This window comes from Mytilus galloprovincialis, chromosome 4 (genome assembly GCF_965363235.1).
Source record: "Mytilus galloprovincialis chromosome 4, xbMytGall1.hap1.1, whole genome shotgun sequence".
In the NCBI taxonomy this organism is placed as follows: Eukaryota; Metazoa; Mollusca; class Bivalvia; order Mytilida; family Mytilidae; genus Mytilus; species Mytilus galloprovincialis.
The window spans coordinates 59,400,821-59,417,937 of NC_134841.1; the positions used below are offsets into that span (position 1 = coordinate 59,400,821).

The window sequence follows — 17,117 nt, forward strand, 5'->3', positions numbered from 1 at the left end:
AATTCGTCTCTTAAATGTGTTGGCTTCATTTTGGGTTTAAACTTTAGGACTTGGGTATAAAAAGGTTTAAATGATGCATTTTACTTAAAGTAAGACATTTCCCCCACTTTATTTAACTTCTGTATTGTTGTACAACTAACTGCCATAATATTAGAATATCTATTGTGTATTTTGGTATGAAATAAATATGATTATTGAGGTATTATTTCTTTAAGACTTCTTTTCCTAGAATGCTGGCTTATACTTGCCCAAATCATTATCCGGTCAAGTATTAGCTTTGTCCTCCCAGAGAATTGTCCGTTATGTCGGTTGTTGTAGACACTTGTCCCCTAGTGTGACAAGGTGTCCAGGGCAGAACTGGTCTTCATTGTTTATGTAAAGAACCTGGGTTTATTTGGTATTTCGTGGCTGCGCTAGCATTAAGTAAAAATGTATCCGGAAAACGTTACTTTTACTTGAATGTTAGATCAGTCCGTTCACACCGACATTTCCGTCTTTTTGTCTGACCGATATACGACATTGGTCTAAACCTATGTTAAAGGCCTAACATTCCTCTACATTGAAGATTTCAATTGAAATTTGACCTGCAAAATGACTTGTGAAAACATTGTTTTGCAATTAAAAGGTGACATCGAAAGGGGTTCGGTACAAAGAAAATTTTCAGATAAAAGCTACATATGTGACATTTTAAAGGTATATTGTCAACGTGAATTTGCAATATTTAAGGAGGTTCCCCGGAAAATTTCTTGAAAACTCCAAGTCCGAGATTACTCTGAGTAATATATATGTTCCAGACCGTATGAGTATTTGGACCGTACGCGTACGGTCTGACTAATATTAAGAAGTTGGTCAAGTTTATTTGATACAAATGCATATGGTAGATCAACATAACTTATATCTGAAATTAATATAAAAAGTTCAATAGTAATTGAAATAAAAACTTTTCATATTATAACTATTTAAAAAAATCACGCTTATTCAATCTGTTAATCTCCTGTATTTAGCATGTAAGTAATTCATTAATAGCAGCCCAGTATGCTCATTGAAATTGAATTCATCGGAAGTAAACATAGAGTGGGAGAACAATAGTTTTAGAATATTTAGGAACTTTACAAAAAAATGCATATGCAAAGGAACATGCATGATCAAAACATGTTAATGTAAAAAAAAATATGACGTTCTCTGTGGAAACCAGTGTCACCTTGAGTAACAAAATAGAATTATCGGATAAACAAATATTTAATTTCAATTGTTCGCTTATTCACTTTATCCATCTAACTGTAATTATAACAATTTGTATAACGAAAAATAAAGATTTTGATAAATGTTTGTTTGAATTTAACCCATATGATCCCAAAACAAGTATGGTCAGCTGGACCGTACGCGTATACTCATACGGTCCGACCGTACGAGTATACGTATACGGTCCGGACCGTACGCATACGGTCCAAATACTCGTATGGTCTGGAACATATACACGCGAGAAAATTTAATAATTACAAGGGAGACAATCCAGTGTCAACAGCGACACCTACAGAATACAGAATACAGAATAACCACCAATTGGTGGATTATACCTCAATTGACGTATAATCCACCAATTGAGGTATATTGGTATAGACTAATTGATGTTTAATGCAAGTTTTTTGTAATTAAATGCTAGTGTGAGATAGGAGCATGATTTTGCAACTTGCAACCTATTTATAAAATTTGTAAATTTGTATTAACATTTTCCAATGAAACTACTGGGCCAAATTCATTATAGATAGAGATAATTGTAAGCAGCAAGACTGTTTAGTAAAGTAAGATGTACAAACACATCACCATCACCAAAACACAATTTTGTCATGAATCCATCTGCTTCCTTTGTTTAATATTCACATAGACCTAGTGAGCGACACAGATTCTTTAAAGCCTCTGGTTCTGTAACTTGATACTGTATTCATAAGGATTTGTAAAGAAGAAAACTGCAATTTATACAAGTACTTTTTGAGGATGTACAAATTTACTATATAGTCATGCTAGTTGAGATTAACATTTCAGAAAAAAATCATGTTTGAAATGTCAGCCTCTGTGTTAAATTGGTCTACATATATATCAGGATCATCTGTATAAAGGGAAATAACTCTAGACAGATTTTTAAAAATTTCAAATGACGTTATCAAATGTATTAGCAAATATGTATATATATTATTAATAAAATTACTATAACCGCAACCCTTTTCCCTTTTATCATGACTATGCCCATGTCATGATGACGAGATGCTGACAACATTTTACGATACTTTATCTCATATTTTTATTTTTAAATTCACTCATTCATATTACCCTCAAATTTAAATGAATAATTTATTTATTATGAATTAGTATGATTGTTTTCCAATTGAGATGTTAAACATTTGTGCCTTGAGATTAAATAAACCTAATTCATCAGTTAACATGGTTAATATGTTGATAAAAATGTTCAGATGTCACTTTTTATTTTTTTATGGTATGTTGAATTAGCCTTTTTTTGACTTTTTATTCAGGGCTCTTGTTCATAATTTTTTTGATGTACATGAAACTAAATAGCTATTTTGTATTTTAGGTGCTACATGATTCAGCAATAGCGTTTTGTCAAAAGCAAGAGTTTTTGGTGTTGCTTGAAGAGCAAACTTCACTTAGTCGTGGAATTGAGTATGTATTTCAAGTCATTATACTATGCATTCAAGTTTGAAGTTGCTTTTTATTTTTTTATACATTTTGTACTTTATTTTATGATAAATTTTTAATAATGAGAAATTACATTTAAAAAATCGAAATTAGTTAACTGGTTATCAATGTGTCTGTCTCCTTTAATTTACAAGTAACCATGTGGTAACTTTTTGATCATATTGATTTTTATGTTTTCTATAGAGCTAAACACGGAGATTAGCATTTCTACATGCATGTACATGGAAGGGTGTTGCTAAACGGCGGAAAAGGAAAACAGAACAGAATATGAAATGGAAACGGAAAAAGAAAGAATTAAAAACCAATTGTTCAGAGAACAATTGAAAGTCTTTCCACATCAAAGAAATTTTGATAAGAAGATAGTTTCTTCATACTGATGTGATAAATAATGGTTGAATTATACTTTTGAGTGAAATAATGGAGATAATATGCTACTTCCGGTGAAATGAATGTCACTTCCGGTCTCATATGATAGTTTCTTTCACACTGATTCTAAAAATATATAGTTTCTATCTACTTTTGTATGTAGAATGGGACATAATTGGCCACTTCCGGTTTGTTGGAAGTCATTTTTAGTCTTCAGTAATCAGTTTATGTATCTATATGACAAAGTATATGGATTCTGAGTACTTTTATATGAAAAAATTGCAAAAAATTCTACTTCCGGTTTTCTCAGGGTCACTTCCGGTAGCTATTTTTCAAGGTCATTTGGCACCTAACCTTTTGTACGAAGTCAAATGGCTTTATAATGTTAATAGTTGAAGTTATAATCAAATAACCTTATATTAAGACATCTTAAATCACTTCCAAACTTTTAAATGATGCACATGTTGTTTGTTATTCATATTTCATTACTGTAATGTGTTGCATTCTGCAATTGACATATTTGACCTAGATACGACAACTGTTCATGCTGGCTGTTCCATAACTCCTCCCTCTGAAAAATCACAGTACCAGTACAAACAAAAAAGGGAGGTTCAGGGAAGAGCCTACACAAACGCTTTTACACTTATACTTATTGGACATAGAAATAACCTTAATTGTCCTATTAAAAATTGAAAAATTTGATGCAAGCTATACTTTATTTTAGTTTTAACATGGGTATGCATTATATTCGTGTTATATCGCTCAGGCAAAAATAATCAGGAATGTAATGCCTACCCATGTTAAAGCTACAATAAAATATAGCTTGCATCAATTATTTCTTATTTATATTTTGCGAATTTTAAAAAAAGTAGCCTACTTGTATATACGATTGCACAGTGCCCTTACAAAGTTAGTTCTAGTCATGTCCTAAGGTTTTCAAAATCTGAAAACTGGTGAAAAAATGTTTGCTATTTGTGTGATTTCTTTTCTTCAGTCGATATTGATTTTTGTAGTTCTTTCAATTTTTTACCCTTAAATTCCGTCAATATAAATATATCTTTCCGTTTCTGTTTCCGTTCCGTTTTTCGTTTCCGCTGTTTAGCAACACCCGTACATGGAAATACTATGAAGACAAAATGTCTGCAAATAACAGTCGAATGGGTCACAGCTATACAATATTACTTTAATAGATATGTAGATGTACACCCATTATAAAAAGGAAAAGAAAAACTTGACAGACATACATACATGTTTTCATACATGTACCACATGTATATATATAAAATTAACATTTAGGAATTATCTGCTTTCCTTGATATGCAAAATGCCTACACACATGTATTTTAAATCAAAATAGACCACGGAGGGAAATTGATCTCCGGTGACAACAGATTAAAATTTGTTAAGTCAAGCATGCACAGCAGTCCAAAAGGAGTGAGGGCATAAAGGGTCAAAATGTGGACTACAAAAGTTTGTTCAAATTCCATCATTAACTTCAAGTTTGTCTTAAAACTAGAATAATTTCATGTTGATCAAGACTGTACTTATTGTAGAGCAAGAAGATGAATTAAATTTGTAAGCTTTTGAAATATGACTATTGTTTTTACTGGGATATTGTATGGTTCAAAATGAAAAGTCACCTGCACTATATGCAGTTTTATTTTAAGCATATACAATTTTGCAGTATAGAAGAAGTTTTGAGATCCCTGAAAGAATGTTTGGAAGGCAACAAAGATGTCTTATTTTCCTGCCAGCTTCTTAGTACTATGACAAGTTTGATGATACAGTTTGAAATCCTTGTAAGTATTTGTATGCTGATATATCAAATAACAAAGTGAAGTGTTAAAAACAATTTACAACTTCAGTTTAAGACAGAATACAGATATACATTGATTTGTGTGCCTCAAAACAGTTTGTATTTTTTCTTAATCTAAAGGATTGCTGGTTGATGTTGGTTGAAGTTCCATAGTTAAGAACTTTGTTAAACAAGCACTAAGTTTTGATGTTTTCTTTCTTAAATATCCCATTGAACGCATAAGATTATAAAATAGTAAACTCATATACTTATGTCGTCATTGCAAATTCAGATATTAATATAAGGTTTTTATTAATGTGACTGGGTGGGTATTGAAATGATAACAACTCTCATTCTAATATCTGATACATTTATCTGTTTGTATTTAGATTTCCTGAAATTGAAATAATTAATCTTGCTTTTTTTGTCCATTCTTCATAAATGGCAAAAATATCTTAATTTACATTATACATCTTAGAAAATATGCTTAGGTTAATAGATACCTCAAGAATAAACTTGATTAAAAAAAAAAGCAACACCAAAGATGTGTAACATAATATATTGTTTATTTTAAAAGGATAAATGTCAAAATCATTGTCACAATCTATGCTGTTACACTGTAGATATACATGTACGAAAATTGTGGTGTATAATGGGAAAACAAACCTATACATTTAAATGCATGAACATTTATCAATACAATAAGAAGTATATAAATTACTACTTATCAGTTAATAAGATATATTATTTCAGACTACTGATATTTGTACATCCATTATAAAGATATTAACAAAAGCAGTTACTTCTGCTGTTGATTCTTCAGAGAGCTGCTACTACAAATCTTGCTGTTGTCAGTGCTTGTCCCAAATAGAAGAATGGAAACCAGTAAGTAGATAATGATAGTTGCTTAGAAAATTATGAAACATTGAATTTGAGGTTCATAAAACAGAGCAGATAGCAAGTATGTGTAGGACTGTAAAGCGTAAAATTGAATCAAGCTTTTACAGAAAATATCAAGCAACTGTTATTATTTTTATTAATTTTCAAAGCTGCCTGCTCGTTTTCTGCTTACATTTAGCTGAAACATCTTTATCACCATGAAAAGTGACAACTTTCCAGACAAATTTTTCATTTGAATGTTTTGAAATAATATCTGATAAACCAACAAAATGATATAAATGCAGGGATGAAAGACAACAGATTATTATTATGTTGATAAATATATAGAACTTATGATGTCTAAAATGAGCAAAGAACATGGCATGAAAGAATTATTTCTTGATTCCAAAATTGTGTAAGCATTGAAAACAAATTCTCAAAAAAACGAGTTCTCATTTAGATAACAACTTATTAAATGTTGACATTTGACAATGTTTGCTAGGCTTTTTCTAAACATGTTTAATGAACGTGAAAACATTATATTTTTTCACTCTCAAAACTTTTAGTTTGGCATATTTAGTGTGTACATCATTGATATAGAAACATGTGCTGTGCTCAAAGAAGTAACTATCATTTAACTTGTTTAGCTATAATCAGTAATTTTATTGTAGATTTGATTTTTTCTACTTTTTAGGGGACACTTTGGGCAGATAGGGAATACATTTTAAAATCATTTAGACAAGAAAAAAGTTATATACATCAAGATTATGCTACATTGGTGACCAAAATAGTGATCAATGGTGTTTGGTAAGGTTTTATTCATATAAAAATTTCAAAAAACAAAAGAAAAAAAATCACACGGGAAAACAAATTCAAGCAAAGTAATATTTTTTAGAAAAATGTATAAGATAAATTCAGAGTTTGATTTTTGTTTCTAATCTTTGATAACTGACAATGAATTTGTTCCAAATCTTTGATAACTGACAATAAATTTAAGATTACTTACAAAAATGTATTTTCCATGATGATATTACTGGTTAAAACAGATAAAAGTCAAAACAATTTTAATTATGGCAATGTTCTTCCTGTCAATTTTCTCACAAACATCACACTTATTTAAAATTCTACCTTACATGTAAATCAGAAATGTTCCATATAGTAGCAAAATAAAAAAACAAATTACAAAAATTACAAAAACATACTATTTCTGTTATTAATTTACATTTATAAATAACTAGCTCTTTTTTAATTTGTAAGTGGCTTCCATCAGACAGATGAAAATGTGAGTATAGTAGGTAAATTATAACTGATTTAATTTGTTGATTTAAATAAAAGGGTAAATAATATTGGAAAGATTTTGATAGTTATGTCTTATGTTATAAGAAAATCTTCCTGGACCCTAATGTAGAAAATTTTATACACAAAGTAAGGTGTCCAGTCACTCATTGTCATGATAAAAAAAGCATTGGTTGTAAAGTTCTATCAAAAATATAACCATAAAAAACTTGGTACTACTTGATAATGATTTCTGCTTGGTAAAATATGGTTACTATGACTTAAATTTTAATTTGTTGACAGTGGACATTTGTTTGTTTGTTTTAAAAGGATTGATTTTAAAATAAGGACCTAAATTTTATGCTTGAATTATTTAGTTTAAAAAAGAAGATGAGGTATGATTGCCAATGCGACAAATCTCCACAAGTTACCAAATTTTTGGTGTGCTGTGAATATTTTATGAAGATAACTTGAACAAATATAAAAAATAATCTGTTAGAATTTTATGCATATTTGGGTAGTACTATAAAATCTTAAAGAATCTATACATATAATTCTTGAACAGCCATTTATTGTAGTATCTTGTAATCAAGGCTTTATATTGTTTGTTATCCTGTTTATTTTTTCCTATTCAAGGGATTTCTCAGACAACAATCAGTAGAACCACAAGAATTTAGACAAATGGTCTCTATTATCATGGAAAATCCTGAACTTTATACTCCAAGTGGATTGTGGCATGTGGTCACATCTGTCAAAGAAATTGTCCAGAATAATCATAACATTTCACCCACTGTATGTATAAAATATCAAATTGTTAAAATGTGCATAAACAATGTAGGTCTATGGGAATAAATTGAGATTTGTTATATTTAAAAGCTATTTGCCATGTTAGAATCAATGATACAGTAATGAAAATAATAATGATTTTTAGGTGTCATACATTCTTTATTGTGTATGAGGCTACGTAAACATTTATACACTTGTAGGAAATCATGTTTTACTGTACGATCAGGGAAACAGAAACATAATAAAAAGAAGATAAATATAGGCAGATTTTACTGTAAATTCCTTTGGAAGAGTTGGAACAAAACTTTAAAAAAAAACATCATGTTAGCTTCAACTTTTTTGGTTTCAGAACAGGATATATTGAAAAAACAAAACAATTATTTTGACTTATGTAAGATTGTAAGGCATTCCTGCCAACTGTCACTATTTGTGTGGGATTTCCCCCATGGAGGTCCACAATTTTAAACAAAACAACTATTTTTACAATGCCTTAGGCTTATAAAAGTATGAAGAAGCCAAAAAACAACATTTAAATGTATTTGAAGGTCCTCTTGAAGGTTTTTTAGGACTATGACTGCCATCTTGCACGCAAAACCCCCATGTGCATTTTGAAAAGTTGTCAGGTATGATATGGAGAGTATTAAAGGATGTTTACCCTAATTGCAAGCATGGTATCCCAAGACCATAAAGCTTGTTTTCAGAATTGAGGTTCAATGATAATTTGAAAAAAAAACATAACTGTTTATATAACACATAATACAAGATATTTAATAAAATAACCTTTCCTAAGATATGACTTAGTAGAGCTAATCAAATTCATTGTTAAAATTCCAGAGATTTTTCCACAAATTTCATCAGTTTTAATACTCAAGGGAGATAACATACATACCGGCCAACTTTTCAAAATTCCCATGGGGGTTTTACGTGCAAGATGGCTCTTTCAGTCTTACAAAACCTTCAAGGGGGCCTTCAAATGTATCTTAATGTTGTTTTCTGGCTTCCTCATACTTTTTAAAGAATATAGTCATTGTAAGATTAAATATTTTGTTTAAAATTGTGGACAAAATTGCTATTTCAAAATTTCTATTTGTTAGCTTTAATGGGGGAAATCCCCTGCAAATAGTGACAGTTGGCAGGTATGAACATAATCTAACCATTATGTTGTGCATTGTTTTTTTAACGTACAACTGTAAGAAACATTATTTTTTATTGTGATTTCGATATGGTTTCAGATATTCAAACCTCTGATGTTACATCACATGTCTACTATGGATCCGGTTATTCTTCATTTAATTATTTTTATTATGGTAAGTTATAAAAGTTAGCATTGTTTGTAGAATTGAAGAAGTCAGTATTTAGAACTTATCAACAAGGCTTAAAAAGGGTGTCGCAATTTGGGGGTGGAGAGTTCTGATCCCCAGATCCTGCTTACTGTTATCTGGCTTACACTATGTTCGTAAGCATTTCTCATAATTTGACTTTCACATGTTACGCTAATCAAAAATCAGCAATCTCGTGTCATGCTTAGACCCCAGTGAGACCCACTTAATAGATAATGTATACCTGAACAAAATTTGAAACATATGTGGGCTTTTACCATCCCTGAGAATTTGTTTTCAGGTTTTGTTTTTTTCGTTATCTCTTTTCTGTAAGCTAAATAGAATGCATAATCAACAACAAAAAAGGAATTGAAAGATTACATCACTAAAAGTAAAATTTCATTAATAAATATTTAAAAATTATGAAAAATGGCCTGATGCTGCCAAATTGTGGATAGCTTTGTATTTGCTTTTAGACTTATATTTGAGAATTTCACCATCATTAAGATAAATAGATGAAAAGAAAAATACAGTGCTATTAAAGAAATAAAGTAATCTGATAAATCAATTTTTTTTTTTTTAAAAGCAACAGTTGGCAAAAAATTGAATAAATGATGCATTAATAATCATATTTGTCCCTGTATGTCATTATACTAATCTTTAATTCAGATTTTGAGATAACTGACTAGCTTTGATGAGCTATGGATTATTTTCATGTCAATAACAATGATTGGTTCTATTGTAGGTAGAGTTTGAAAATGAGATACTAACAGAGAAAGAAGAATCCCAGATCATTGGCAGTTTAATCAGAGGATTAGATCACCCATCACTGGTTCCAGCTCAGAGATTGTTTTTTGCTCATTGGCTAAAACAGATATTAATGGTATGGAGGAGTGTCTATCTAGTTTTGATTGACATATCTTGTATGTGAATACTGGAATGAATGTCTTGACAATAATCTCAGCCAATATTTTTTATTTAATTAAGAAATGACTAAACTTTGACTATGAATATCCGAAAATTAAAAATGTATGAATGCACACAGAAAAAATATTTGTAAACAGAATTTTGACTTAACTTTAAAATTTATAAGGAGGGCAGGTTTTAATTTGTATGGGTACTGGAGTCTTAAATATGATTATTTCACATAAGTTTTAAAATGATAAATAAAACCTGTCTAATCCAACTCATTCATATCTACATAACTTTATTTTATTCAACATGTGTTGAAAAACAAAGATTAAATCACTATTGACTCTTTTTGAATATTCTAATACAAGATTTCAGTTAAGATAGATTTGAGGTTTATGCATATTTTGATTTTGACTGGTATCACTTCTGTGTTTTTCAGGATTCAGAAAAAGACTATGGAATTAAGAAGTATCAGTTGAATTTCTATCCCAGAGTATTTGACCCACTTGATTGTCAACTTAGTAAACTAATGTTATTGAATTCATGCATTCCACGATTAAGTGAGCTGCCAAGTGGTAAGGATTTTATATTTTACAATGGCTAGTTGTGAAATAACATTTTGCTTCTTTTATGATAATTTATGAAAGATTCTGGAATGAATTATTAATGGTGTATATTCACTTTTAAAGTAAATTAGCTAAGGCTGTAAAATTAACATTAATAACCATTATAAGCTATTTTTATGTCGTAAGAAATTCTTAAATACTAAGCTTAAATGTTTCAATCATCAACACAAAATTGTAAACTTGGCTATATTAACTACAAAAAATAGACAGAGGATAAAGAAATAAAAAATATGTTTATAACACTGTTACTTTGTTATGATTCAACCCTTGTTGAAAAGGTTTCTCAGTTGATATAAAAAGAAGCAGCCATTTAGAAAAAATCTGCAGACAAATTCTTCATTTCTTTATATGGTTATGCTTTCAAACTTGAAATTGTTCGAGTTCCATTCATATATTTGAGAAATTTTCATATTTTGTATTCTTACAAAAAGATAATTATACCAGCTAAAAATTTATTCACCTTTTTTAATTGAAAAGGAAATTTACTCTTTGCGGCCCCTTATTTTATGTTAACGTTGTGAAGAAGATATACCTGAAATACTTTGTCTCAATCAATTAGTTCTTTATTCCTAGCTGTAGCCTAACTGTAATTATGATTGCTTTTTGTCGAAGGAATGTTGTTTACTCATAGAAAAAGAAACAAGTTATTTCCCCTGTTACATGTTTGTTATGTTGATCTCTATGTCATTTCTAACTTTGCTCAGTGTTATTAGGTTATGTTATATGTGTTGAAAAGAAGCATATTGTTTTAATTTCAACTATTAGAGTTCTTCTTCTAATGTTTCACTGTATAGTTTCCATCATAGAAATGATATGTTTTATAATTGCCTAGACCAGTGTAATTTGTCATCACATTGTTTTGTTTCATTTTTGAGTCATATTATATACCGCAGTTATGAATGTTGTCATTTTATAAATATAAAAACAAGGAGGTGTGGTATGATTGCCAATGAGACAACTATCCACCTGAGTTTGCATAAAGTAGGTGTACCTGAGCAATTATAGGCCATGAAGAAATAAGAAAAACCAACACTGTATGGTTGATTGTAGAAGGCCCTTACCTGAACCCTGAAAACTAATGACAATTTGTAACAAAACCATATACAAAAAAACAAATTTTACAGACTGAACCATAAGTCAATGATGAATATTTACACATATTGCTGCTGCATACAGGCATCACTCATATTTTGTTTTGTTTTGTCAGATTATTCTTGAGATTGAAGTTTGAAGAGTGTTAGTTATTAGTTTTTTCAAAGATGTTGTTCAGTCTCATACAGTTTATATTGTAGATATGAATGGTGCCCTGTTATTGGCTAGTGTAGGATATTTACACAAGTTGGTGTGGCATACAGGGAACCACAGAGCTGTTGTTGTTTTGTTCAGAGCATTATTTGGCATGTATCAGAGACATTGTAGCAGGTCTTTTTCACAAGACATCAACAGGTATGTGAACTGTTGTGGAACATGCTCTTTTAGTTTTCTTGTTTGAAATGTTTGTCATTTCGGGGCCATTTATATCTGACTTTGCGGTATTGGTGACCTAAAGTTGTTAATTTCTGTGTCATTTTGGTCTCTTGTGGAGAGTTGTCTCATTAGCAATCATACCACATGTTCTTTTTTTATCTTTCAGTTACAGCTACTTCTGAAATTAATCTGTTGATTTTTTAGTGAAAAATTTAAGAAAATAAACTGAGATAAACTGAAATCCTAGAGAAATGTCTAGCTTGTGTGCCTAAATTCGGAAATTAAGTGCTTGTTACTGTTGCAGAAGACACTTTTGATAAAGGTACAAAAGTGATGATATGGAAGTATATTGTATTGGATTTTAAAAGTCTTGTTTAATGTTGCATTGTATTGCATTATAAGGCCAGGGTTTTTTAATTTGCTGGTTTACGGATCCCCATGAAAAAGTGGGGTCGGTTGGTCAGGGAAAAAAAAAGAAAAAAAATATCTTTCAAGACAGAAAAAAAAAGCAAAATAAATCTATATTTCACCATTCTGACAATATGTTTGTTATGCTATTTTGTCATCATTTCTTAGATTTTAGTTCGATGAAATTTTATTGCTCAGCTGTCATATAAAACATCGCATGACATTCTAATAATTTCCCGTACAAAAAGGGGGGGTGCACGGACAAAGACGAAATTAAATCGTTATTTCACAAAGAAGAAAAACAGATTCGCGTAGCTCTTAATTAACTCCAGAAAACTTGGTGAATTTTGATCTTCAAGCACGAAAACTGATAAAGAAAAAAAATGTAAAAACGTCGTAGGAAAATAAGTTTCAACACACGTGTCAAAAACGTAATAGACTTGTCCACTGGAAAAATGAGAATATCGGGTTAATCTGTTGTCATGCATTCCTGTTTTTTTATCCAAATGGACGATATTTTTTTATTATCTATGAAACAAGAAAATTCAAAATGATTATTTAAAATTCAGTACTTTAACTTGATGTCCACCTGTCCACATTTGGACAAGTCTATATCTGTCAGATAATGCATCTTACGGACTGATGACAAATACGGGAAACGAATTTATTGTGTAGTTGGTTTTAAACACAGGTTTCGTTTCGCAAAATTACTTGCGCAAACATTTATTTGTCTATGTTTGGAAATGTAAACTGGAAGTTTTATTTTTTCACTACAGAAAGTGTTTTCAATTTTGTTAGTGATTTAAGCATTTCATTTCATAAGAAAAAGATTATTTTTCAGGGATAATGCATTTGTTAAGGTCGGCGGAAATAAAAAAGCATGAAAAGTCAATTTTATTTTTATTCTGGAAATCAGCAAAATCGGGTCGGCGGATCCGTAAACCAACAAATTAAAAAATCTTGGCCTAAACAGTTTAATTCATTATATTCTACACCAATTGGGATGTACTGTGGATTCATTTATATTCATGGGTATATTTTGGAGGGAGAAGTTACTCTTTTGTAGAAAACTTGGTTTTGCTGGATTTGGAAAAAAACACTACAAGAAATTTTCTTTTGCTGAGCACAATAAATTCATAGTTCCCCTTTATCCCAAAAAATAAGTAGCCCACAAATGAAAATGACTCCACAAAGAATAAATAGAATAAAACACCTTTGATATCTTTTTTTCTTTTTTCTTTGGCTGGCTGTCTAACTAACATATACCTACACCTAAAGTAATTTTCACTGTCATACTCTTGTCTTTACAAGAAATTTTAGGATTCAGTTTACTTTTCTTCTTGTTCTCCAAAGATAAACATGTTCAGCATTTTTTTCAAGATATTGTCAACTCCTGCAGAATACTACTTTTATTATGTACAAATCAACCTTAGCTTGCTGAATAATCTGCTTGCCTCGGCTATTTATTTTTTTAAAACTTTCATTGGTTATGAATTTAAGGAATTGTGCATACTGAGTCTAATGTCTCATATATTTGTGTTTGTATAGTTTTAGTAATGTTGCTAAGCATTAAAACCAATCTTTGTATTTATACTGCAACTAACTGTATTTATTTCCTAAATATAGTAACATAGCTATATTTTGTATAATGTCAATTTCATCATGGAGCACCTTCTCCACAATCAGGGGTTCATTTAGGGATAAAGATAAGTTTGACATTTGTGTTACAATTTAAAAAGCTGTCAATGTATTAATTTAAGTTGCAGTATTAAAACAATGTAAGGTCAATGTCATAAAACTATTTTTAAAAATTGTACTCTGCTCAAAAGTGGGGAAAGGCTGAGTAGAACCTCGCCCTTTCCCAGTTTCTCGGTTTCATACAAAAAAGTTTCTATTTTCCTGACATTGACCTAATATTGTATATCTATTGTTATTTTTTTCAGATTTATTAAAGGATTAATATCAGGATTTCCACACTTCATTCCACATGCTTTAGATTTCCTGGAATGTTTGAGAGAGACAACATCTGATAGGTAAATTTATAAATATTACAAATATATTTTTGGTATTTTATGTGAAATAATATGATAAGTATACATGTGCATTTTTCTCAACTTTGAAGTAATTAGATAATAATGCATTTGAAGTAGCATGACTACAAATATTTGGACTATTCAATAAAATCTGTAAAAAACAAACACTGATCTCATGACATTGAGACTTGTAGTTTTGTTCACAGTAGACATATATTCAGTTTCAGTACGATAAATAAAAAAACAAAAAAATATTGTTTTTAAAATAAATTAAAATATAAAATTGAAAACCACTCAGATGCCAGAATTTAAATATAAGTCAGATACATATTTATGCATTCCATTACAAACTATGTAAAAATAAGTATTTTTGTTTTATAAAATTAAACAAATAGACTTAAATAAATCTATTGTACATGTTCCAGACCATACAAGTATTTGGAACGTACACGTACGGTCTAGTATGAGCTGGACCATACAGGTATTTGGACCATATGGGTTTATTTCAGACAAACATTTATCAAAAAAACTTTTATTGAGTTTTACAAATTAACATTATTACAATTAGATAAATAAAGTGAACAAGTAAACATTAAATTGAAAATAAATTGTTCTGATTTTAATTGTATCGAAATCCTGTTTTTGGCACTCTCGCCCCATGAGAGACTTGCTGCCACAAGGAACATCTGATTTCTGTTCATGCATGTTCCTTCGCATTTGCATCTCTTACATGCAAGAGAAAAACTTGTTTGTTTTGTGGCAGTATGCAAGGAAATTCCGTCTGTACTCCAATGTTCCGTTTCACATTTTGTTTACTTTTAAATATCTTAATAACTTCAATTCATTGAGCCATATTCAATTTCATGTACAAGTATGACATGATATGCTAAATGCATGAGATTAATGGATTAATTTACGTAACTTTTTAAATAATTAAAATATTATGGGTTTTTTTCCAATCACTATTGAACACTTTATATTAATTCGAGATTTCAGTTATGTTGACCTGTAATATAAATTCATATCTAATAAACTTGATCTACTTCTTAAAATCAGTCCGAACATATGCATATTTTAAAAATGTACGCATACAGTTCGTACTGTATGCTTATGGTCCAAATACTCATACAGTCTGGAACATAAACACTTATAACTGTCCCTTCCTTGATTTAGATATTTCAGTTTTGCAAGGGAAACTCCACACTAAAATTTACATTTTAAGGGACTCTTTTTTGTTCCCTATTGTCAATTTTCCTTTTTGGGATGGGGATGTTCCCTTTTGCACCATCTTACAGTATTTATATTTCACAACTCTTTTGCTATTTCCATGTGTATGGTGAAGTTTTAGATTTTAACGAACGTAATCAATGTATAACTGGTAAATTATGAAGTCAGGGATTTCATTACCAGGAAAAAAATCCAAACTTGTACTAAATTCTTCCAAAGATATAAAGATTTGTTTTTGAAGTTCAGTTGTACCTGTAGAAAACTTATTTCAAACGTCATAGTTCATATTCATTTTGTACAGATATGTTGTTTATCATGTTTTTCTTCCCAGGACATTTAGAAACAATCGTTCTTATGTTGTACTGTTACACCACTGTTCTAGGTTAGAAGAGTGTTGGGATCCCCTTAACATTTTCAATCCCACCACATTCTTTTTGTATGTATAAAATTTTTTTTTTATAGCTGACTATGCAATATGGGTTGTGCTCATTATTGAAGGCGATGCAGTGACCTATAGCTGTTTATTTCTGTGTCATTTTGGTCTCTTATGTAGAATTGTCTCATTAGCAATCATACCACATCTTTTATTTGAAATTGTTTGAATATTCAATTAGAGAACTGTTTTCTTTTCAGCTCGATGTATTTAGAAATACTAAACTTACTACATTCCCAAGTAACATCAACAACCTCTGAGGATTTAGCAAAAGATTACCAATACTTTCTTCAGGTTATGAGGAAAGTTTCATTGCAGAAAGAGATATCACCACATGTAAGTGTTAGACCTCACAATACAGAAAAAGATATCACAACTTGAAAAGTTATATAATGAGATAATCCAACGAATCAAGATTATTGGTACACAAAATTGATGAATTTTAACATTGTCATCTTAACATGCAGTAACCTGAGTAAAAATATATATAAGTTTTTTTTACTGGTTATCATGCAGACTTACATTTTAAAAGCTGTCAATTTAGTAATGAGCTCATATATAAAGGTTAGTTATTTTCAACATATTTAACAATATGATCCATGCAAAAGGCAGTAGACATGAAAACAGAAAAAAAATTGTTTTAAGAAACATAAAAGTATTCATTTATTGTGATGGGATCTTCTAAACTAAAAGTCAAAATAAGAAATTAAATAATAACTATCTTCTGGATTTATTGATACAAACAATTTGGCCTGGTATGGATCGTCTTAGTATAGAACCTCGGGAGTTTTTACAACAAGTATCTATTACTATATATTCTTATTCGTATAACATTGGACATTTTAATCTCTTTGGCTTTTCTGTCATTGTGCTGTTCTG

General features: G+C 30.0%; 1 protein-coding gene across 3 annotated transcripts in view; it reads left to right on the forward strand.

Moving 5' to 3' along the window:
- Positions 1-539: 539 nt before the first annotated feature.
- LOC143072563 (AP-5 complex subunit beta-1-like) overlaps positions 540-17,117 on the forward strand; it is a 29,172-nt gene continuing 12,594 nt past the window's right edge. Inside the window, exons 1-13 of one of the 3 annotated variants that reach the window (XM_076247560.1) lie at positions 540-693; positions 2,588-2,676; positions 4,763-4,877; positions 5,627-5,758; positions 6,447-6,559; positions 7,010-7,043; positions 7,664-7,819; positions 9,046-9,120; positions 9,878-10,015; positions 10,484-10,619; positions 11,963-12,116; positions 14,489-14,578; positions 16,439-16,574. In XM_076247560.1, the coding sequence (XP_076103675.1) occupies positions 592-693; positions 2,588-2,676; positions 4,763-4,877; positions 5,627-5,758; positions 6,447-6,559; positions 7,010-7,043; positions 7,664-7,819; positions 9,046-9,120; positions 9,878-10,015; positions 10,484-10,619; positions 11,963-12,116; positions 14,489-14,578; positions 16,439-16,574 (1,470 nt within the window). In that variant the 5' untranslated portion in view covers positions 540-591. Of the gene's footprint in view, positions 694-2,587; positions 2,677-3,672; positions 4,350-4,762; positions 4,878-5,626; positions 5,759-6,446; positions 6,560-7,009; positions 7,044-7,663; positions 7,820-9,045; positions 9,121-9,877; positions 10,016-10,483; positions 10,620-11,962; positions 12,117-14,488; positions 14,579-16,438; positions 16,575-17,117 lie in introns of those variants that run through there. The other 2 variants (XM_076247561.1, XM_076247562.1) reach the window with 2 other exon arrangements.